The 23,729-nt window shown below is 37.9% G+C and overlaps 1 protein-coding gene and 1 pseudogene across 5 annotated transcripts in view; one reads left to right on the top strand and one right to left on the bottom strand.

Annotated features, from left to right (window-relative positions):
- PLEKHA5 (pleckstrin homology domain containing A5) overlaps positions 1–23,729 on the top strand; it is a 239,049-nt gene that overhangs the window by 199,738 nt on the left and 15,582 nt on the right. For 3 of the 4 annotated variants that reach the window (XM_079938220.1, XM_079938218.1, XM_079938219.1), the window contains exons 13-19: positions 1,819–1,881; positions 3,282–3,362; positions 3,496–3,645; positions 16,640–16,741; positions 19,481–19,592; positions 20,486–20,532; positions 22,331–22,448. In XM_079938220.1, coding sequence (XP_079794346.1) covers positions 1,819–1,881; positions 3,282–3,362; positions 3,496–3,645; positions 16,640–16,741; positions 19,481–19,592; positions 20,486–20,532; positions 22,331–22,448 — 673 coding nt within the window. Of the gene's footprint in view, positions 1–1,265; positions 1,302–1,818; positions 1,882–3,281; positions 3,363–3,495; positions 3,646–16,639; positions 16,742–19,480; positions 19,593–20,485; positions 20,533–21,300; positions 21,490–22,330; positions 22,449–23,729 lie in introns of all 4 variants that reach the window. The other variant, XM_079938222.1, reaches the window with a different exon arrangement.
- LOC307194337 (COMM domain-containing protein 7-like) lies at positions 10,970–12,115 on the bottom strand (annotated as a pseudogene). The gene is made up of 2 exons: positions 11,611–12,115; positions 10,970–11,389 (listed from the first exon to the last, which is right to left on the bottom strand). The product of its transcript is annotated as a COMM domain-containing protein 7-like (transcript).

Here is a 23,729-nt window from a genome sequence, read left to right as displayed (position 1 = left end):
CTTACAAATTCTAAGTTTCCATTTTAAAATACTTGTCTTTTTTTCTTTTGACCGTGGGATATAGGGTACAAAGCATATTTTAATCTAGATATAGCACTAGCCACTAGTTATGTTCAAATTATGCATTCCATGGTTTAGTAAAGCTGTTTGGCGTTTAACTTTAAATATTAAATAAGCAAAGTATATGTAGACATTTAGTAGCTAAGGCTTTACATCTTTTATTTCTTAAAAATGAGAAATACTGATTTTAGCATTATCTCACATTTTTTATTCTGGATCTAAGCATTTTAAAACTTATTTTTCATTTCTTCCTTTTTTCAAGTGGGAATATAAATTATTTTCTTGGTTCTAGGTGCTTTAATTTAGAATGACAATTGACACTTCTCAGGACATATTCAGTGGTCTTTATTTTAAAATAGTGCACAAGTATTCTGACTTTTGTCATTAAATTCATTTTTCATGTGATGTTCACTTCTATGAAAGTTTTGTGGCTTAATAATCACTGTGTATACCCCTAAGTAGTCACAGAATCATTTGCATGAGGTACGTGAAAGCAGTGTCTTGAAGTGAAACATGGAAATCCAGGATTTATTATTGTATGTTTGGAATGCTTACATTTTTAATCTCCTGATTCCCACATTCCTAGACCCACTTAAAGTTATCTGCTGTTTAAATTATGCCTCTTGAGATGTAAATGTCAAGCAGTATTTTACAGACAGGTCATACATAGTTGTAACTTCTACATTCTTGTGCATTTGTATATGTATATACGAAATTTAATTTTCCAATCTAGAATGTAGTTGGGATACATTACTCCTATCCCCACTTGGAGAAAAAGTATACCATTTAGCAAACATGCAATGAGCCCCAATTACATTTTCCTACTATGTTTTTGTTACTGTCTAGCAGACAATATAAAGTTAAAAGACAAGAGAGATAGTGCAGTTTTGCCTGCAGAGGCGCTATGATGTGACCTGGGGTATAACTGATTGGGATGGCTTATTGAAATCTTGGTAAACACCATCAGAAATGAGGATTTGCTTGACCAAAAGATATTTGGAAGAAGCTGAAAAAAGGATGTTTAAATACACTGAATAATAATTCACTACAATATAATGAAGCAAATGGTGTCAGCAAACACATAACCAACTTTTTATGCAATTTGACTGTCCATAGTTTATAACGTAGGCTTTTAGTTTTAAGAGGTTTTTGAGTGCTTTACCCCTTTTCGATTAAACCCATCCTTTTCTTCCATTATCTTTTAGTTCTTAAGACAGAGGAACAAGATAAGTCTATATTGTGTATGTGTGTTTATATATTATGTATATGTATACAACGTGTTATAGGTTTTGTTAATAATATTGTACTAAGATGTGTTGGCATCTGAGTGTACACATACACAGTTGTGTGATTATGTGTATACCGTGAAGGTACGGTTTTGACTGTTGAAATATGCCTGATTCAAAATTTGATTCAACACAGTTGCTACGATTGTATTTGTCAATTTTTCATTTAAATAATGTGTGTCTCGCAAATGGAAAATGTAAGGTGCTGTATGATTTTGTTTGGCCAGCTTATTATTTTGTTTGACAAGCCTAAGTTAACATCATTCTTATGTATCTTGCATATTGTATCACTGTTAAATAATTTTCTAGTTTTGTAATGATCTGTGTTTGAATTAAACTTCTAAAAGTATAAGAATCATTAAAAACCCATTTTTGTTACTGTTATATAAATCTAAAATATTAACTATAAGCTAATTAAATGTGTATTTTTAAAATTATTTTTAAAGTTGTTCTATGACATTTTCCCTTATAGCTGTCACAGGATGAATGTAGAGGCACATTATACAAATACAGACCTGAAGAAGTAGATATTGATGTACGTATTAGCATGCGATATATTATCAATGCTCTGTCATACTCTCTGGCAAAACACTGGAACTAAGCATGACAAAAAATTTCCTCTTCCTCTCCTGCTGTCCAAAATGACATCAAATAAGTAACGTTTTCTTCTTTTGCGCCAATTAAATCCTCACTTCCTGATTTATTCCCTGCCCACCCCACGCCCGTAGCAGCTGAACATAATTTAGAATCATTTAAATGAAAGTAAAGACTATTTCTTATATAAAATTATGCAGGATTGGAGACAAAGTAAAATTGTCTGTCATCTAGAGAAAGTATTAGCCTCAAGAAATTCTGTCACTGCATCCTTTGTTATTGTTATTAATCATATTTTACATCACTGACGTCCCTATTTATATCTCATTCTTCCCTCCTTTCCCCTGGTTTTATTCCATTGAATTGTACCTCCTTCTCATTTCAGTTGTATCCCATCTGATGTAGCTTGAGTTGTGTTGTCTAACAAAGTTAAGGTGGTTACTTTTTTTTTTTTTTTTTTGCGGTACGCGGGCCTCTCACTGTTGTGGCCTCTCCGTTGCGGAGCACAGGCTCCGGACGCGCAGGCCCAGCGGCCATGGCTCACGGGCCCAGCCGCTCAGCGGCATGTGGGATCTTCCCGGACCGGGGCACGAACCCGTGTCCCCTGCTTCGGCAGGCAGACTCTCAACCACTGCACCACCAGGGAAGCCCAAGGTGGTTACTTTAATGGATAAATGGCAAAGAAAGTGGAATCTCAAATTTCTTGCTTTCTTATCATTATGCAGTAACGTTTGGGACATAGTTACAGTTTGTCCAGGGTTTTTATTTTCAGACATGCAGTGAACTGGTTTATTGCGGGATTGAAATTTTATTAAAGTACCCGCTCATATTTTTATAATTTAATAAATTGGGGTATTACCAAGAATTTAAAACATTAAAACTATTGAAAGTGATTTTTCTCCATTAGCAATGTTTTTAGTTAGAAGCGATTTTTCTGAAGAACATAAGAACATAATTTTAAAAATATAAAAACAGAATCCAGTCTGTGTTCTAATTAAGGACTGCATAAGTTACTTAACCTATCCAGCAGTTTGTAGAGAAAATATCTTAACCACATTAAAATGATTCATTAAAGTTATATGAGACTGCCTGATTACTAAGAATCTTTTGAATTATGTAGGTTAAATAGTATGGTTGAAATGCTTTTTCACTCTATATGCATTTTTTAAGCATTCTATCTTTAAAGGCTATACTTTAGTTTTTATTTTACTGATTGAAATAAAGACTGACCTAATTAGCTATTCCATGGCTGTTTTAAATGTGTTTTTTTTATTATGCCTAAATCCAATTACAGGGAAAATTAAAAATTGCTAACAAAAGATGTCTTCTCTTGTAACCTAGGTCAAGTTAAGCCGATTATGCGAGCAAGATAAAGTGGTACATGCTCTGGAAGAGAAACTTCAGCAGCTCCACAAGGAGAAAGTAGGACAATTATGTTTATTATCTACAATTGATGTTACTTTATATCACTATTATCAGGACACTGATAACTAAAGTAAAAAAGAATTAATTCGATGATGCAGAATATTAAGTGTAATCATTTTTATTATAATAGTACACGCTTGAGCAAGCTTTGCTGTCAGCCAGCCAAGAGATAGAAATGAATGCAGATAACCCAGCAGCCATTCAGACCGTGGTGTTACAGAGGGACGATTTACAAAATGGACTGCTTAGCACATGTCGAGAACTCTCTCGAGCCACTGCCGTAAGTAGCAGATTTTCTGTCCTAGTGAGAGTCACTGGAATGTTACGTAGTTCTTTTTTTTTTTCTATTTATTTATATCTCTATTTAAGTGGGCTTTCTTTAGGATTTTTCTTTATTATAACAAAAATTTAATTTGTTATTAGTTAATAATAACAAAAACAAAGGGTGGTCTTTGTTTTTTTAATTAGTGGGGCTTTTGTTCTTTGTGAAATAGTTTTACAGAGAAGATAAATACACCTGGTTATATATTATGAAAATGAAAAGTTCTTAAGAATGTTAAAATTTATTGTGTTAAGAAAATAAATGTTTTATTATAATAATTTTTGGAAGGTAGTAATTGGATTCATTTAACCACCCATTTCAATTATAGGCTCCTGTGAAATGCTTTTAAGATGCTGTCAACATTACCATTTTATAGCTACAGTGTGATCTAAGTTTAGATGATAGTTTTGAGTGAGAAATATAATTAGCAGAATCTTTTAACCCATAGTCAAGTTACTTGATAAAGAGTCTCTTCGGATTACCAAATCTAAAAGTCTTACTTAGGGCTTCCCTGGTGGCGCAGTGGTTGAGAGTCCACCTGCTGATGCAGGGGACACGGGTTCGTGCCCTGGTCCGGGAAGATCCCACATGCTGCGGAGCGGCTGGGCCCGTGAGCCATGGCCGCTGGGCCTGCGCGTCCGGAGCCTGTGCTCCGCAGCGGGAGAGGCCACAACAGTGAGAGGCCCGCGTACCGCAGAAAAAATAAATAAATAAAAATAAAATAAAAGTCTTACTTAGAGTATATAAATTGAGTGTTTTATGAGTTTAAACAGTCTACTTTAGATCCTGTGATGTCATCATTTCTAAAGACAGTAAGAGCACCCGCCCAAGCAGCCCTTTGAAAGGGGAAAAAACCACCTGTTATAGAAAACTGCTAACACATCCTTGTCTGTACCTTCAGTGGGCTGTTTAGGGGGCAGCTACCTTTTAAGAAAGTCCACAGACAGTATAGCTTAACTAAGAGAGGTCTTTCCAACTGCGAAGCCACCAGAATCTCAACATGACTTCAATTCTAAACACTAAATTCACATTCCAAACATGAACTGTTTTTAAAGGAATATGCCATGGTTTTATATAAATCAAAATTTGGTTTTTGTGCCTCTTAAGTACCTTATATTTAATATACTTATTCTTTTTAAAAAAATATACTATTATTGGAACTTCCCTGTTGGCGCAGTGGTTAAGAATCCGCCTGCCAATGCAGGGGACGTGGATTCCATCCCTGGTCCGGGAAGATCCCACATGCCAGGGAGCAACTAATCCCATTTACCACAACTACTGAGCCCGCATGTCGCAACTACTGATCCTGTGTGCTGCAGCTACTGAAGCCTGTGCGCCTAGAGCCCATGCTCCGCAACAAGAGAAGCCACCGCAACGAGAAGCCCGTGCACTGCAATGAAGAGTGGCCCCCGCTCACCACAACTAAAGCCCACACACAGCAACAAAGACCCAACCCAGCCCCCCCCAAAAAAATGTGATGAATGATTGAACTGAATGACTTACCCAACATTACAAAGCAAATAAATGCAATGCCCAGAGGTCAAATGCAGGTCTTCTAACCATAGTCCTGAAGACTTAGATCTACATGGCTTTTTATAATATCATCATAGAGAAACTATATGAACCTAAAATGTTGTCTGCAAGCGAGAAGTCATTTAGTTCGTCAGTGATGGGTAAGATTTGGAAGAAAGAGGAAGTCCACACAGGACAAAATGCTCTGAACCATAGCCCAGAGATGAGAATGTGCAGGATATGTTTGGAGAAGCAAAAAATAGAACTGACTGGCTGACTGAAATAGAGGATGCGGATTATGAGATAAGAAAGGGGAAGAGGGGTTAAGCTGTCAGTTCCGAGCTAATGAAAAGCTCAGTATCCCTGTGACAACCTGAGTCAAATCAAAATTAAGTTAGAAACTATTTCATGATGCCATGTCTGTTATGGAAAGTTCTAGGGATGTACAATGTTCCACTAAACTGTTACTTCTTCCCTTACCAAATAGGTTTCATAACTTAAATCTGATTAGTAGGCTTAGAATTTGCTCCATCCCAAGGTAACTCCAGTTGTGATGGAAGTTTTATCAGAATATGTTCAAAGAAATTAATTATGTTTGAGTATCTCATTTTCTGGTTGTTATCCCATATAATCACTTTCCTGGGGTTTTTTTTCTTTGCCTTTAGCATTATTTCTTTGCCTTTGCCTTTAGCATTATTCAGTGGTCATTACAAACCCTCAATATGTTCTTCTAAGACATGTTTTAATGCATAGAATACAAAGCATGTTATTTGTGCCTTTATGTAAACATACTCATTTTGTAGCTTAAGGCTATAAATGGTGTGTTTATAACAACATACTGGACATATGGTTGGCACTCAATGGATGTTGATTAGACATAAATTTGAACTACATTTATGCCAGCAGAATCCCAAAGGATTCCTCTGATTCTTTCACAGTTGATTTGGGGCCTTGGTTCAAATCCAAGCCTTGAGTTATAAAAGATACAACATAAGAGGTATAACATTAAGGCCTCCATAGATCAAAGCCTTGATTCTGAGAACATCTTCTCCTCACCTGGTCGGCCACTGAGGTATTAAAACTAGGATTAACACAAGGTAAACATGTAAAGCAGTGTTCCCTTTGTGTTTGATTTAATTCTTTTTTTTTAAAATTTATTTATTTATTTTATTTTTGGCTGCATTGGGTCTTTGTTGCTGCACCGGGCTTTCTCTAGTTGTGGCGAGCAGGGGCTACCCTTTGTTGTGGTGTGCAGGCTTCTCATTGCGGTGGCTTCTCTTGTCGCACAGCGCGGGCTCTAGATGCGCGGGCTTCAGTAGTTGTGGCTCGCAGGCTCTAGAGCACAGTCTCAGTAGTTGCGGCGCACAGGCTTAGTTGCTCCGCAGCATGTGGGATCTTCCTGGACCAGAGATTGAACCCTTGTCCCTGCATTGGCAGCCGGATTCTTAACCAATGTGCCACCAGGGAAGTCCTTGATTTAATTCCTGATGCAGCATCTCCTCTCCCTAAGCCCCACCCACCAGACACACACATGCTTTAAGCATATAATGACTTTGTGTGCTCTCCTGGCCTCTACTTCTTTTTTTCTTTCTTTCATTTTAATTTTTTAAATTTTATTCTACTTCTTTTTAACCTAAGCCTGATTAGTGAGAAAAATTTTTATAGCAGTCAGTTATACCTTGAAAGTTTTCAATGTGTTGCTGTCTTTGCTTAGGTTTTCTTCTGAAAGCAGAGCCTGGGATGAGGACCTGGGCTCAGAAAGTTTATTTGGGAGCGATTACAGGAAGCTGAAGTGAGGGAGGGAGTGTGGAGAATGAGACAGGGAGGGAGAAAAGCCAATAGAGGTTTCATTTCTGAGTTGGTCACCGCTGTGGGTGACCCTCAGGGGACTGTCTGAGGACATGAGCTGAGAATGTTTGAACATGAGAATGTTTCCGAATTTTCCGCTGAGAGGCGGAGAGGCTAGGGTATCTATCACTCCTTGGTCGAAGTTGCCCCGGGGTTCTTAATTCACCCACATTTCCAATCCGCCTTAGCTAATTGACCACGAACGCTGGCACACGTGGAGCTGAACCACAGTTTCTTGAAATCAGGTGGGCAGAGGGCATAAACATCTGCTGCAGTCACCTCTCTTGGGGAGTTTACATTAGGCCTTGTCTCTAACTGTAAGAGAAATATCCTCATGCTTTATCCGCTTAACAGGTGCTGCTTTTATTCTTTCCGACAATTCAAGGAGCCAGGTAAAGCAGACGCCATGCACATGTCTTAGATGAGAATGTGGGGCTCATCCAATAAAATATATTTGTATTTCTATATTTTGTACATATATTGTCTGGTTTGGTCCTTAAGCAAATGCTTTGCAAAATAGATATAATTATTATCTCCATTTTATTTTCATTTTTATTACCTCCATTGCACAGATGAAGAAGAAACTCAGGTTCATAGAGGTTAAATGACTTGCGAAAGTGACATAGCCAATACGAAAAAGTCAACACCTAAATCAAGGACTTTTTAAATTCTAGGGCTTCTGTACTTTCTATTCCACTTCACTGTCTGTGTGGTCACTAATTTGTACTTTCTGAAACTTGGAATCAAATCTAGATTCTCTTACTCAGAAATCTCAACTTGGGATTTCATAGTTCAATCCTGGTTTTGGCACCAAAATAATTAATTAGTTAATTAATTAAAATTGGACTTTCAGATATCAGAAAACAAGTATAAAGGCCCCCAGTCATCCCGAATGGCTGGTAGATGGCTTATGCATTTATCTACTGCAGAATAGGACCAATATATGAAATAATAGTAAATACTGTGAATATTTCTGGAGTTTATTGAGTGCCAGGTTCCATTATAAATGCTTTTACATGTACTTAAGCCACATAATAACCCTTTGACAAGGGTACTATTATTACTATGTTAAAAATGGAAAACTGAAGCACAGAGAGATTGCCCAGGGTTACATAGTGAATAAGCATTATGTATAGACTTCCATTAAACTTATTTATGTTTTAAACCGGCTTCTGCATGGGAGGGCCATGAGTAAATGGAGATTTTAGACTAGAATGGATAAACTTAAAGGGGCAAGGGAGGAGGACAAATGAACCTCCTTGAGGAGAAGCTTGCACATTAAATGTTTTCATATTCTCATCCTCAGTGAAACAAAGAGCTACTGAGAATTATGGTGACAGCAAAGTGTGTTTTTTTTTTTTTTACAGAAGATCTGTTGACATCTATGAATTGTCACGAATACACTCTGAAAGATTTCAAGATAGTTTTTAAATACCCTGGTCATTTCATGATCACAATACTGCATTCCCAGAAATAGAGACAGTCAGGTGTGATACACCTCCTGATGTGCTGCAGTGGAAAGTACCCAGCAACACTTGTGAGGTTTGGAAAATCAAATGTGAATCTCAGCAAGCCTCAATATCCAACTAGGAGTTTATAGGAAATACAGGAAACAGAAGAGCAAACTAAGCAATACCACAGGAATTCAATTAACAAAATCTAGCCTCGGAGAAATTCTACAGAACAAGTGACCCATTCTCTTCAACAAATAAGTAGCAAGGGAATAAAGAGGGGGGTGTAGGGAAATCATTATAGTTAAAAATATTTTTTAGGAAATTCCCTGGCAATCCAGTGGTTAGGACTTGGCACTCTCACTGCTGGGGCCCCAGGTTCTATCCCAGGTTGGGAAACTAAGATCCCACAAGCCTTGCGGTGCCACCACAAATATATATATATATTTTTTTTAATATTTTTTAGAGGAATACATATTAATGATTTAAATAAGTAAGAATTTGCCTGTTATTTTCATTTCTTTTCTTTAGAAATGCATACTGATTTATAAATGAAATGATATGATGGCTGGTGTTTGCTTTCAAATAATCTCACAGGGATAGAAAATGAATGCTGTAGATGAAACCAAATTGGCCACGTATTGATAACTATTGAATTAGGGTGCTAGTGGGCTACTTTTGTTTATATTTGGAAATGCCATTGTGTATGTCTGCGAAAGGTTAAAAGAAAATTCACAAAAATGCTAACAAAAGGGTAGCATAATAATAGGTCTTTTTTTTCATCTTATCCTGTATTCTAATTTTTCTACTTTTTAAAAATTTATTTTATTTTTGGCTGCGTTGGGTCTTTGTTGCTGCGCGTGGGCTTTCTCTAGTTGTGGCGAGTGGCAGCTACTCTTCGTTGGGGTGTGTGGGTTTCTCATTGCAGTGGCTTCTCTTGTTGCGGAGCACGGGTTCTAGGCACACGGGCTTCAGTAGTTGTGGCGCATGGGCTCAGTAGTTGTGGTTTGCGGGCTCTAGAGCGCTGGCTCAGTAGTTGTGGCGCAGCGGCTTAGTTGCTCTGCAGCATGTGGGATCTTCCCGGACCACAGCTCAAACCCGTGTCCCCTGCATTGGCAGGAGGATTCTTAACCACTGCGCCACCAGGGAAGCCCTTTCTACTTTTATAAGTATAAAAATTTATTATATCTTCAATTTGTACAGTAAAAAGTAACGACTTTCTTTGAGATGGAATATTGTTTTGTTTCAAAGAGAAGATTAGAAGAGAAACTAAATATATGAGTTAATGATTATATTTAGCCAATGAGTTAAAGATTATAAGTAGTCAAAACAGATGACTATAATTGTTATCATAAACTAGAAATTTAAAATAAAGGTGGCTCTATAACCATGCCTGATTTAGTTGAACCTCATTTTATACCGTTTGAATTTGGTCCCTTGCAACATCTTTTTTGGTTTAAAAAAGCCAGTATTGGGGAATTCCCTTGTGGTCCAGTGGTTAGGACTCCACGCTTCCACTGCAGGGAGCCCAGGTTTTATCCCTGGTGAGGGGAACCAAAATCCTGCAAGCCGCGCAGCGTGGCCAAATAAATAAATAAATATTTAAAAGCCAATATAGTAGTCATTATTAGATAGTATAGCAAGATATGTGCTTAGTAAATAGTGATTTTTATTTGAGATGCAGTTATGTAGTAAGGCAAGTATAAAATCATAAAAGGCATTCTTTTTTTAAAAAAATTATTCAAAGTACTAAACACATTCTTAAAAATCTATGGCAAGAAATTTCTACATCCTGAAGGTAAAAACGAAATCAGATTGACTTTATCTTGACTGATCTCAAAAATCAACTGCTTCTAATACCCAGTTGACAGAATTGTTATTGTTGAGTGGTAGTGGCCAAAATTAATATTTTTTGTGCCTAATCCCCAAAACATAACAGTAAATTTACATAGCGCAGTATTTTAATTATCCAAGGTTTAGCAGTGGACATTAATCTGTAATATTTAAAATCGAAGAGTTGGCGCTTAAGAAGCTAATAGTCACATATCTATATTATTGCCTCGTCTCTATTTTGAAACAGAAAATCTACTGCCAATTCCTTACCAAAGCCTTATGCTCCATTTTTTTTTTTCTTCAGAACCTTTTTTATTCTTCTGACCACCAGAGAAAGTCAGCTTGAACCAAAACAAGCTGAAATAGCCTCAGAAGGCCCACCTCATTACACACAACAGGGCAAAACCTGAAGTGAAGCCTCAGTTTTTTTCAGAGCAGACTCAGCATGTATTCTTACACAGGTGTCCACTAAAGACTGATCAACAAAGCACCACCACCACAAACATACAAACACTGTTGGGGGCTCCCCCGTGTGTCATTCACGGAGTCCGCCTCTTCCTCAGCCATAAGCAAGCCCTTCCTTGTTCTTTTGCGGGGGAAGGTCCTCCGTGCATAGAGCGATAGACCATTTATTTACTCTGGAACTTGGAAAGGAAGGTGACTCAACTTATTTCCTCCCCTGCATCTGAGATGCAGTCACTTCTCTGAATATGTGAACGGTGATCTGGGAGATAGGTGGTAGAGGGTCCCTCAACAAAGACTCTTCAGGACCAGCCTGTCAGGCTTCTTAAGTACTTAATCCTTTGTTTTTCAGAAACCTTTGCACCTGGGCTCCCAAGGGGCAAGCAGGCCCAAAGGAGCGGCCACAGGCCTGGGAGCGAGCGGCCTCTCTGAGCAGTCACCGGGGAGGAGGAGGGGGCAGGGAGGGGCGAGGTGGAGATGCAGGGGGACAGAAATCAGCTGAAACACTCCATGCTGGTTCTGACTCGCTCCATCTCGTGCAGGAAGCTGTAGAACTGAGGCAAGGTTAATTCTATGTATAAATTTTCCGTTTGGGGCTTCCCTGGTGGCGCAGTGATTGAGAGTCCGCCTGCCGATGCAGGGGACACGGGTTCGTGCCCTGGTCCGGGAAGATCCCACATGCCGCGGAGCGGCTGGGCCCGTGAGCCATGGCCGTTGAGCCTGCGCGTCCGGAGCCTGTGCTCCACAACGGGAGAGGCCACAGCAGTGAGAGGCCCACGTACCGCAAAAAGAAGAAAAAAAATTTTTCCGTTTGATTTCCTTTCTTAACCACCAACTTTAATTGTAAAAACATACTTCCCACTTTTTCCAGTTCTCTGCTCCCAGACGTCACTCCAAATGTCCACTCCATATCTATAAGCTGGTTAATCATCAGAGTCTGACCTGTGGCCCATCGAGCAAGGGTGGGAGCATTCTGTTTCCACTTTTCAGAAAAGTAGGTGACTTTCTCTTCACTGAGACTCAGAGTTATGAAATCAACCTGGACCTGCTCAGCTGTGAGACTCTTCTTCAAGGCACCATTTGAAATCAGGAGGAGGCTCTTCACGATGCTTCTGACGGGGCCGGGGCTGATTTGCTTGGTGGTGGCAAATTCAGAGAGCTGAGCCAGAAACCTTTCCATCTCTTCTGGCTCAGTGAGGCAGTGGAAGAGCACTTCCTTCAGGGCTGAGAACTTCTGCGCGCCCAGCTGGTTCAGCTGCTGCGCATAGCTACCCATGGCCCCGGGCACGGGTCGGGTCCTCTGTGCAGTGCCGGCGGCACATGGCGTCCCCTCAGCCCCACGGACCCTCAGCTCCCGCGCCTCCCCAGACTTCCTCCTTCACGCCGCCCTTCATTTTTTAAATAGAAAACAGAACAGGGACTTCCCTGGTGGCTCAGTGGTCAAGAATCCGCCTGCTAGTACAGGGGACACGGGTTCGAGCCCTGGTCTGGGAAGATCCACATGCCGTGGAGCAGCTAAGCCCGTGCGCCACAACTACTGAGCCTGCGCTCTAGAGCCCACGAGCCACAACTGCTGAGCCCACGTGCCGCAGCTACCGAGGCCACATGCCGCAACTACCGAGCCTGCGTGCTGCAGCTACTGAAGCCTGCACACCTAGAGCCCGTGCTCCGCAACAAGAGAAGCCACCGCAGCGGAGAGTGGCCCCCGCTCGCCACAACTAGAGAAAGCCCGTGTGCAGCAATGAAGACCCAATGCAGACAAATTAATTAATTAAATTTTTAAAAAATCCTCTCTCATCTTTTTGGTAGTCTGGGGTTTCATTGCCTCTGAGGATTACAAACCTACTTGTAGTTTGTTTATTTTTTTCCCTGCGGTGGCCGAGTCTTGCCTCAGTACAGGCTATAAAGAAGTAACCACTATTAGAATGTACTTGTTCCAAGCCTTAAACTTGGACTAAGTCAAATTTTTAAAAAGTTTTCTGCCATCCCTCAAGCAACTCCACACATGCACACACACATTTTTTTTTTTTAAACCTTTGTTATAGTAGGTCACATTCTCGGAAAAGTACACAGGTTTAACTGCGCAAACATGGCTAACACCCGTAGCAAGACACTGAATTCTACTAACGTGCCAGAAACTTCCCTCCCAGTGATGGCTCCTCCCCAAACACCACTGCCTGACTTTTAAACTCTACATTAGCTTTGCCTGTTTTTCTGTTTTCGTTTTTGTTTTTGCGGTACGCGGGCCTCTCACTGCCGTGGCCTCTCCCGCTACGGAGCACAGGCTCCAGACGCACAGGCTCAGCGGCCGTGGCTCATGGGCCCAGCCGCTCCGCGGCACGTGGGATCTTCCCGGACCGGGGCATGAACCCATGTCCCCTGCACCGGCAGGCGGACTCTCAACCACTGCGCCACCAGGGAAGCCCTAGCTTTGCCTGTTTTTGAACTTAGTATAATCACGTAGTATATACTATTTGGCTTTTTTTAACATTATGAGGTTCATCCACGTGGTTGTAAATTGCAGGATTTAACTCATTCTCTTAACTGTATGGCATGAAGGTCCATGTTTTTATTGAAAGCACGGCTGTGTTTCCTGACTTGTGCCTGTGATTTTAAGATAATTGTATATTTGCAAGTCGTTACCCCTTTTAATTGCCTTAGTGCACCTATATATTATCTTCTTGACAAAAAAGAAGAGTAATCTCATATTTAAAGATTTTAACGTTGTACTGTATAAGCCACTAAATTGTTTAATGAAATACTCAGCCAAGTGTTAGGAGGACGGATGTTATGCCAGTGCTGCCTCTTTTCTTCCTGTCCCCGTTGACTTGTGTTACCACCCTCCCATAATCATGCTGGAGGAGCCCAGGGGTAAAGGCAGAAACAGGCCCATCAGGATAATGGGACTCAGGCCAACTGGTACAGTACAATGGCAGGACTTTCCAGGTTAGGAAAATTGGAAGTATATTGTGTTTCTTCACCCCTAGAATATTGGTAGAGTAACCTCTACCTCTCAATCTCTATTTTTCCTGTGTTTCTGTAAGAAAGACAAGAATTTCCACCATCCTAAAATGTTCTTGTATTTAGTTGCGTCTGCAGCACCTTTGGTCTCCCCTTGAACTTTTCTACAAAAGAAGCTCAGTGTCAGCCTGGCAATGCCATCTCACTTCATTGCTGGGCTGCCACTGGGTCTGTTATCCTCATTTTACCCTCCCTGAAGCCTTCAAAGGCCCACTATTTAAATTTGCAGTTTTTGTGGTGCTTACAGTTTAGAAGATGGCTAGAAGCAATTTTTCTTTTCTTTTTTGGGCACGCCGCATGGCTTGCAGGATCTTAGTTCCCCAGCCCGGGATTGAACCTGCGTCCTCAGCAGTGAAAGCGTGGAATCCTAACCACTAGACTGCCAGGGAATTCCCTTTTTTTTTTTTTTCTTTTCTTTCGTTTTGCAGGCAATTTTTCTTGAAGGAGATCAATATCCTTATTGATTCAGGTGAAAACAGTTTGCTGAAGCCAAGTCAGGAGGGTAATATTTACACAATATAAATGAGATTAAAATCTTTAGTCCTTTACCACTTTGCCTTTTTAAAATTTAATGCACTGTGAAATCTGCATAATAACTCCCTAAATTATATAATATAGAGATGATTAAAAAAATCTCCAGTGGTTTATCTCTGCTTTTTTAAAAAACGTAATCCAGGGCTTCCCTGGTGGCGCAGTGGTTGAGGGTCCGCCTGCCGATGCAGGGGACACGGGTTCGTGCCCCGGTCCGGGAGGATCCCGCATGCCGCGGAGCGGCTAGGCCCGTGAGCCGTGGCCGCTGGGCCTGTGCGTCCGGAGCCTATGCTCTGCGGCGGAAGAGGCCACGGCAGTGAGAGGCCCGTGTACGCAAAAAAAAAAAAAAAAAACGTAATCCATTGTAAAACCCGCTTATGGACTTCCCTGGTGGTGCAGTGGTTAAGAATCCACCTGCCAATACAGGGGACACGGGTTTGAGCCCTGGTCCGGGAAGATCCCACATGCCGTGGAGCAACTAAGCCCGTGTGCCACAACTACTGAAGCCCGTGCGCTTAAAGCCCGTGGTCCTCAACAAGAGAAGCCACCGCAATAAGAAGCCCGCGCACCACAGCAAAGAGTAGCCCCCTGCTCAACGCAATTAGAGAAAGCCCGCCGGCAGCAATGAAGACCCAACGCAGCCATAAATTAATTAATTTTTTTAAAAACCTTATAAGGAGACATCTTAAATTCAAAAAGCAGTTATTCCAAATGGCCCAAATTTTAACACTCATTTTAATTTTTAAAGGTAATTTTCATTGCCTAAGTTTTTAAGCAATTGTAAGCTAGTTGCAGAATATAGAAAATAGAGAACCTCTAGGAGCTTGAATATTGCTGCTTTATTTTTTTTTTAACTGTTAAGATGATTTTCAGTACCTCTCTTCTACATTCAGTACCCTCTTTTCTTATCCCAAAACTACTGCTGTTGTTAAACTAACATTTCCCAGGGGAGCTTTGCTTACAGCCATTCAAGTCAAGAAATCTATGGTCAAGGGAAGTTCTTAGACAAGAGTTACTAATTCATTTTACAACAGCATTCAGTAAACATTTGTTGGTTGTGTCATGTGTGCCAACACCACGCTAGATACTGGTGACAAAATAGTGATCAAATATAGTTCCTGTCCTTAGTTTATCAATTTGACCTCATAACACTCTCTGAAATGTCTGAAGAGTACGTACACTCCTGTGGAATAGCTTCCCTGAAGCAGAATGACATGACAATGTACTTTTGAGCACTTGTAGAATTATTCTATATTAAATAGATGACAGGTGGATAAGGATCAAGTATGAAAGTTTTCTCTGTGATTTGAGGGTTTGGGGGTAGTTCTTTTTCCCCAAAGGAGAAAAGTATAGGTGAGTAGTACCTCTATTGAGTCTCTAGGAACAAAATTCACTAGATTAGTTAGCTGAATTAGCTTCATTACATTACTGTAAATTTATTCTAAGTGAAGTCATGTCAGGCTTCTGGTGTTATTGAAAATCCAACATGCTAGAATACAACCTATTTAGTATTTTTATTCCTGGACAAATTTTAACCATGTCAGATAAGAAAGTGCTTTATTTATGCCTCTTCTGCATTTAAAAAAATCGCTTTCAAGAAAAATTTAATGTATTACTATGAATAAAATAACACATTTTGGGCTTCCCTGGTGGCGCAGTGGTTGAGAATCTGCCTGCTAATGCAGGGGACACGGGTTCGAGCCCTGGTCTGGGAGGTTCCCACATGCCATGGAGCAACTAGGCCCGTGAGCCACAGCTACTGAGCCTGCGCGTCTGGAGCCTGTGCTCCGCAACAAGAGAGGCCGCGATAGTGAGAGGCCCATGCACCGCGATGAAGAGTGGCCCCCACTTGCGACAACTAGAGAAAGCCCTCGCACAGAAACGAAGACCCAACACAGCAAAAATAAATTAATTAATTAATAAACTCCTACCCCGAACATCTTCTTAAAAAAAAAACACATTTTCTCAAAATAAAACTCTTTAGATATTAGAATCAACTGAATATTTTGATGTCATGAATGAATAAATAATAAATAGTTGAGGTGGGTTTGTTTGGGTTTTTTTGGTTGTTTAGGGTTTTTTTGGGGGGTGTTTTAGTAATTTTGAGTATAGCAGCAGCACAATAATAAATAATTCAGTTCCTCAGTAAATTTTTCTTAAATTGAGCAAAAAAGAGAGGAAAAAAATAAAGGAAAATGAGTTATAAATTTTTTTATGTTGTCCATTGTAAACTACAGGATTAATAACACACCAGCACATTTTCTCCCTTAAAGTAATTAAAGCTCTGATTTCAGGAACTGGAACGAGCATGGAGAGAATATGATAAGTTAGAATACGATGTAACTCTCACCAGGAACCAGATGCAAGAGCAGCTAGATCGCCTTGGTGAAATTCAGGTACAGAATTATAATATTTTTACATTGTTTTAACTGGCTTTGACTGGTACTGTACAACCCATCTTGTTAGCTTCATGCACACCGTTAACAGTTTTTGCATTATTGGCTACCTAACATCTGGGTTTCAATACTTTCAATGATAGGAATCTTACGATCTCACAAAGTAGCCCATCCCTCACTGTTTAAAAGTTCTTTATTCTATTGGGCACATGGTGAGCCCTAGAGTGTTCTGTGCTCCTAGCTAACTATGTCACTTAGCACTGAAGTGTCAAATTATCTTATCCATTCTATATTAAATCCCTCTCATTTATCAAACCGTTATTTAGCCTATTGTCTTGACTGCTATTTTATTAGAATAGAGGAAGATGCAGCACCATTTGGCATAAAGAATCCAGTTTTGTGAATAGGCAGATATGGAATGAAGTTCCAGGTGTTTGTTTTCTTATCTATAAAGTTGAAATAACAATACCTGTCTTAAAGTGTTGCCCTGAGGAATGGAAATAATACATATTTAAGAAAATAATAAAAGTCACTTTATGCTTGTGACCCTATGTAAATTTGGTCATCTGCATTGGAAGCCCAGTAGACTCAACAAATCAATACAACAAATAAAGAGTAAGGTTGACTCATAGAATGTCAACTGTCTTCTATGCGTGCTGTCCAAAATAGTAACCACCAACCAGGTGTAGCTGTTGGGCACTTGCAAGGTTGCTAGTGTGACTGAGGAACTGAATTTTTAATTATCTGAATTTAAGTAACCATGTGTGGTTGTGACTTCTGTACTGAACACTGAAGTTACTAAATATAATAGAAAAAATTGGTAAACATCTAAACCTCAACCAAGGGATCAACAAACTTTTTCTGTGAAAGGCTAGATATTAAATATTTTAGATGTTACAGGTATATACGCTCTGTCACAAAACCTTTGGTGTTTGGGGGTTTTTAATAACCCCTTAAGATTATAAAACTTATTTTTAGCTCACAGGCCATAAAAAAGAAGCCATGGGCCAAAGCAGTTTGCCAATCCTGATTTAACCTAACAAAAAAAAGCTCATCATGAAAATTTAATTACTATATTATAGGACATAAGAGAAGACCTGAATAAAAGGAGAGGTATTATTGCTATACTATGTTCACGGATGGCCTGATTTAACGTTATCACAATGGAAATTCTTCCCATAAGCACAATTCCATTCCAACCAAATTTCCAGAAAAAATTAACAAAATGATTCTATATTTTTAGGGTATAATAAAGACCACAGTAGTTAGACATTTTTTGAAAAAATAAAGAACTAGGAAACACACCTTATGAGAAGTAGCATTGCGCATGTAACCTTAGGCCAGTTACATAACAGCTTTGTACCTCAGTTTCTACAGCTGTAAGATGAAAATAATAATAATACCTACCCCTGTTGGGTTATTATCATGGTTAAATGTGTTGATTTCTTTTGAAGCACTTAGAATAGAACCAGGCAAATAAAACAGACTATATATATAAGTGTTTGTTAAATACATAAGTAAACAATGAAGACAATATAGAAAACTTGAAAAATGACATACTAGGAAGAAGTGAAGTATCTTTGACCTCTAAAAATTCAACAAGTCACTGTCTAGATTTGCAAAGAACTCTTTAATTTGGAGAAACAATGCATTAGAAAAATAGACAAAGAACATGAGTAGTTTTAATTAATGGAAAATTTAACTCACATTGCTAACAAGTGTTTGAAAAGTTGATCAGTGTAACTAGTAACCAGAGAAATCGCAAAATAAAACAAAAATGAGATTTTTATTGTACACCTTTCAGATAGACAAAAATATGTATATTTTTTAAATTAGTGCAAAAGTAATACATATTCTATATGTGCAATTATCTGATTTTTATAGTTTATATTCCCTACCTATAAGTCTTTATCAGTATTCACATCTCAGGGCTGACATACCTGTTACAGTTATCGTACTTATTTACCTATTTCTTTTATAGTTATATTCTAAAAATGATATTTATCATTTTTGTATTTATCAATAAGAGTCATTAGAGTTTTACTAGAATCTTACTAAGATGATCTTATTTTGGCTTCAGTTAGAGTATTTAGCCTAAGGGACATGAACAAGGGTAGTAAAGAAATAACTTTAGGATAGAGTAAAAATGGCAATAATCAATTTCAAAAACTGAAAATTTGTCCTGCAAGTATATTTAACTCTATCAGTAAAAACTCTTCAAATTGCCCTTTCTTTTTTTTGTTTTTTGGCATGTCTCTATGTTCTAGAACTTAAGAGACTAAAATACTTTCCTTTTTTTCCCCTAAAAATGTTTTGTTTAATTTGGGATTTGTGAGTTTCTGATCTGTTGTGTTTTTGTTTTGTTTTGTTGGTTTTGGTTTGGGGGAGGGTTCCGCATTTTTAGTCCCATCTAATCAGTATTCCTTCCTGGGATTGTAAGTAACTCAACACAGTGCGTATTGAAAAGATGTGAAATAGTGTGTGTAATATTAAATTTTTACACACACATACACACATGAAATAGTGTGTGAAATATTAAATTTTTCTGTTTCTCTGCTTTTTTTCCTTTATCTTTGCCATTGACATTGCAAAGTTGAGAAGGTCACACAGATCATATTAAATATTCTTAAAACTTAATCCACTGCAATTCTCATTTTTTAAGTATATAATTAGTGGAATTTATAACTGTATTTAATGATTTTTTCCCCCTGTATGTGGTCTGTCCATTTTTACTGATAGACTGAATCAGCAGGAATTCAGCGTGCACAACTTCAGAAAGAACTCTGGAGAATTCAGGATGTCATGGAAGGACTGAGTAAACACAAACAGCAGAGAGGCACTGCAGAAACAGGTGCATTAGCTTCATCTTTTATTCTGCACTTATTGACCATAATAATATATCTAAATGGAATAACACATAGAATTGGATTTCTCTTGTTATTTTAATGGATTTTTGACATTAGAAAACAGGCACTTTGTAATATTGAATCAGTACCCAAGTTTATATATAATATAGAAAGCAAAAGTTTGACCAACCACACTCACACAAAAATGAATCATTGTTTTGTGTCTATAATTATAAATGCACACAGTGTTTTGGTTTGGGGAGTTTTTTCCCCACAACAGAAAATGTTGTTTTTCATCAATATGTTTTTTTCTCCTTAACAATACAATACAATAACAGCTGTGTAAGAATCATTGTGTAGATGAACTATAATTTATCCATTTCGGTGTTGATGAACAATGTAGGTTGCTTCCAGGTTGTTGGGTGGGTAGGTGGGGTTTTTTGTTTTTCTTTCATAAGCCATGATGTAACGAACATTACTGTGTACATAATAAACACACCTGCTAGTACTAATGGGTTCTAGGAAATGAGAAATAAGTGCACATTTTTCATTTTGATATGCACAGCCAAATTGCTCTCCTAAAAGATTATATCAAATCATACTTAAACCAGTAGTATTTGAGAAAACCCATTTCCCCATACTCTTGTTTATATTAGATATTTCAGTTTGTATTTTTTAATGTATTGAGGTTTTTAAAATATATTTTATTGAAGTGTGGTTGATTTACAATGTGTTAATTTCTACTGTATAGCAATGTAATGGGTTTTAAATTCATAAAACAAATGAGGGGTTAGAAACTAAAAACTTTGTTTAAAATAAATGAAATTGTTCCTTTTTTCTGTAGATTTAGGAAGATATGTTTAGTGTAAGTAGTTATATTTTACAATTTTTTTAATAGGCATGATAGGATCAAAGCCTTTCTCAACAGTTAAGTACAAAAATGAGGTAAGTTTGGATTGTTTCTCTAACTATAAATTAATTTATAATTAAAACATGAATTAGAATTTTCTCTACTCATAACAAAAATGTTTTCTAAATATGTTTGAGTTACTGTTTTGATCTTGAAATTTTGCTGGTTCAGTAATTTGGTTCTTCTAACAAATGTGATCTTCTTCCCTTTTCTTAATGGAAAAAAAAATTGAATCACTACTTCTCATCTATGTTAGAACTTTAACATTGTCATACTTTTTCTAATCTAAGTAATTTGAGTATTTATTTATCATTGTTTGGTATGATAAGTTGGCTGTGTATCATGCATACCATAAAGAAATGACAACTACAAAGAGATACTGTCAACCTAGTTGAAAGCATCTGTGGTCTTGAATTTTGTATAAAAGCCAATCAAAAAGAAATGTTCTTTCTTTTCTCTTAAAAATTAGCAAAACAATACAGAGTGAGATTTTTTTTAATGAATTCTTTCCTTTTATTTTTAAAATGAAATACAGTAGTTTCATACATTTGTTTTGATGTTGAGCTTTAGAGTAAAGCTAACCTGTGTGTTACAGAAAAAATTAAATGCAGTCAAATTTAAAACCCAGTTATTGGCTATCATAAACATTTTTTTGTTTTACTTTTTAATATGAGACTCTTGGCTTGGCAGTGTCCCTTTAATTATCTTAAAGTGAATGTAAGTTAACTTACCATTGCAAAGAATTTCGATATACTTAATTCAATATGCTTATCTAAATAAGGTGACTATTCTACAATCTTTAGGAAGAGGAAGTAGTCCCACCTCGTCCTCCACTTCCTCGGTCCTATGACTTTACAGACCAGCCTCCCATAATCCCCCCTCTGCCCAGTGATAGCAGCTCCTTGCTCTGTTATAGCAGGGGCCCAGTCCATCTGCCCGAAGAAAAGAAGATTCACCAAGTTCAAGGATATCCAAGAAATGGATCTCACTGTGTAAGTGGCTGCAATAGCCACAGAATAATCAATCGTACATGCCCTCATTTTTCAAACTTAATTTATTTTAGACTCAAACTTTTTTTTATTATAACACCACTTTTAGCCAGCACTTTTTTGTTCATATATAACATTATCATTTGTTTTTCCTGTTTTAGTTTTACCATTCTTATTTTGTAATATTTTCACAATTTTAATAAAATTTCATAGCTTCTGCTTTTCATGAATATTTTCATAAAGTGGTTACTTTATGTGCCTGTGTTTAAGGAGCCATATTTTAAATATACCATTTCAGGATATTAGAAGCAAAATGATATCTTTAGATCAGAAAGACGCAAGGAAAAGAAGATTCTTACCAGGAATGATCAAAAGGTTGGGATGTGGGCAGTTCAGTCTAGGAAAACTGTTAGAGGATGTGGACATTGCCAAGGAAAGACATTACCCATGGAAACTGGAAAAAAGGAGTTTGGGGATTAAACAAATAAATGTAAAATGTAATAAGCAAGGAGAAGAGAACAAGGAGAAAAGGAATAGGGCTAATTGAGTTAATATGATATAATTATTTTTAGACTTTAGTTTTACTATGATAAAAATGTTCTGATGACTTTGTCCCTAAGAGGAATATTCTTAATTTTAAAATCAAAAGATATGCTGGTTAAAAATCTTTTATAAAGTCTTTTTTTCTACCCTAATTGTAACATATATATTAATTGTGTTATACCCAAGATAGCTGACTGAGGCTTTTAATTGTTAGAGTGTGAGTTTTTAGAGATAAACGTTTTAAAAGAGACTTTTGCCTTTTTGTGTGTGTTTGTGTGTGATTACATATCTTCCTTTCAAGGGTCCAGATTATAGACTCTACAAGAGTGAACCAGAGTTAACAACAGTGGCAGAAGTTGATGAGTCTAATGGAGAAGAAAAATCAGAATCTGTTTCAGAAATGGAAACTTCTGTTAAAGGTCAGCATTTGAGATATGTTTTATCTCCTGCGTTTTTCAGACACCTTAGAAATAAATTTAGTTTATTTGTTGACACAGTACCTATACAAGTCCACAGTCTCTCATCTGAAACCTTTGGAATCTGATGCGTTTCTGAATTTAGAAGTTTCAGATATTGGGAAGATAACATGACCCATAAACCACATATCAACATGTCATCTCTCTCTGCTGAGACAAATATGGCAAAATGTGGGATTTTTCAGGAAAGTAATTTCTGATCATAACCCACTAGTCAATTTTTTTTTAATAATCTGCTAAAGGGTCATAAAGTAAAGCTTGAAAAATAGTAAGTGGTAATATTCACATAGCTTTTTCCATAATTGGAATATCCTTCTAGGTTTTCTAACGCTGGGTTTTGTGTTGTTGTTGTTTTGGGTTTTTTTTTAATTAGAAAAATACAGCTATCTTGAAAACTTAATATTTATATGCCTTTCTCATTCTCATCCAAATCATATCTTTTTCTCATTTAAAGTCTTTGTTAACTTTATCTTTTCATACACAGATGTAAGTGAAACAGTCATAGTCTTCGTCCTTACCATATTCGTGCATATAATTATAAATATGCAGGAAATATCAGACTGCAAATAAAAGTAAATGTTTTTGGCAAATAGGTAACTAGATACCTGGCCAGTCCTCCACAGATTATAAATGCTGGTTCATATCATTTTAAATATTTTTGAGACACTTCAACAAGTTGCAGAAAAGTAAAGAGAGGGATGTTCAGGCCAAAAATTATTTGAAGGGTAGTGCATTAGTCTGCTCAGGCTGCCATAAAAAAAATACCATAGACTGAGTGGTTTAAACAACAGAAGTTTATTCTCACAGTTCTGGAGGCTAGAAGTCCCAGACCAAGTTCTGAGAGGGTTTGGTTTCGGGTGAGGACTCTTTTCCTGGCTTGTAGATGCTGCCTCCCTCACATGGCCTTTCCTATGAGTGCCTGTAAATTCTCTGGTATCTCATTTTATAAGGACACTAATCTGTGGGGGCCAGGGCCCCACCCTTATGACCTCATTTAACCTTAATGACCTCCTTTTAATCCCCATCTCCAAATACAGTCACATCAAGAATTAGGGCTTCAACAGGAATTTTAAGAGGACCAATTCAGTCCATAGCAAGAGGCATCCAGGAAGTAAAGTGGAGCATGAAAGCCAGCTTTCACCTTGTGACAGGACAAAACTCAGAGCATGAACAAATTAGGAGTCTGCTAGGAGACCCCCTCAAATAAAGCTGGGGCCCTCTGAG

Source organism: Stenella coeruleoalba (assembly GCF_951394435.1).
Source record: "Stenella coeruleoalba genome assembly, chromosome: 11".
In the NCBI taxonomy this organism is placed as follows: Eukaryota; Metazoa; Chordata; class Mammalia; order Artiodactyla; family Delphinidae; genus Stenella; species Stenella coeruleoalba.
The sequence above is the reverse complement of the archived record's forward strand: the minus strand, read 5'-3'. Positions and strand labels throughout refer to the sequence as shown.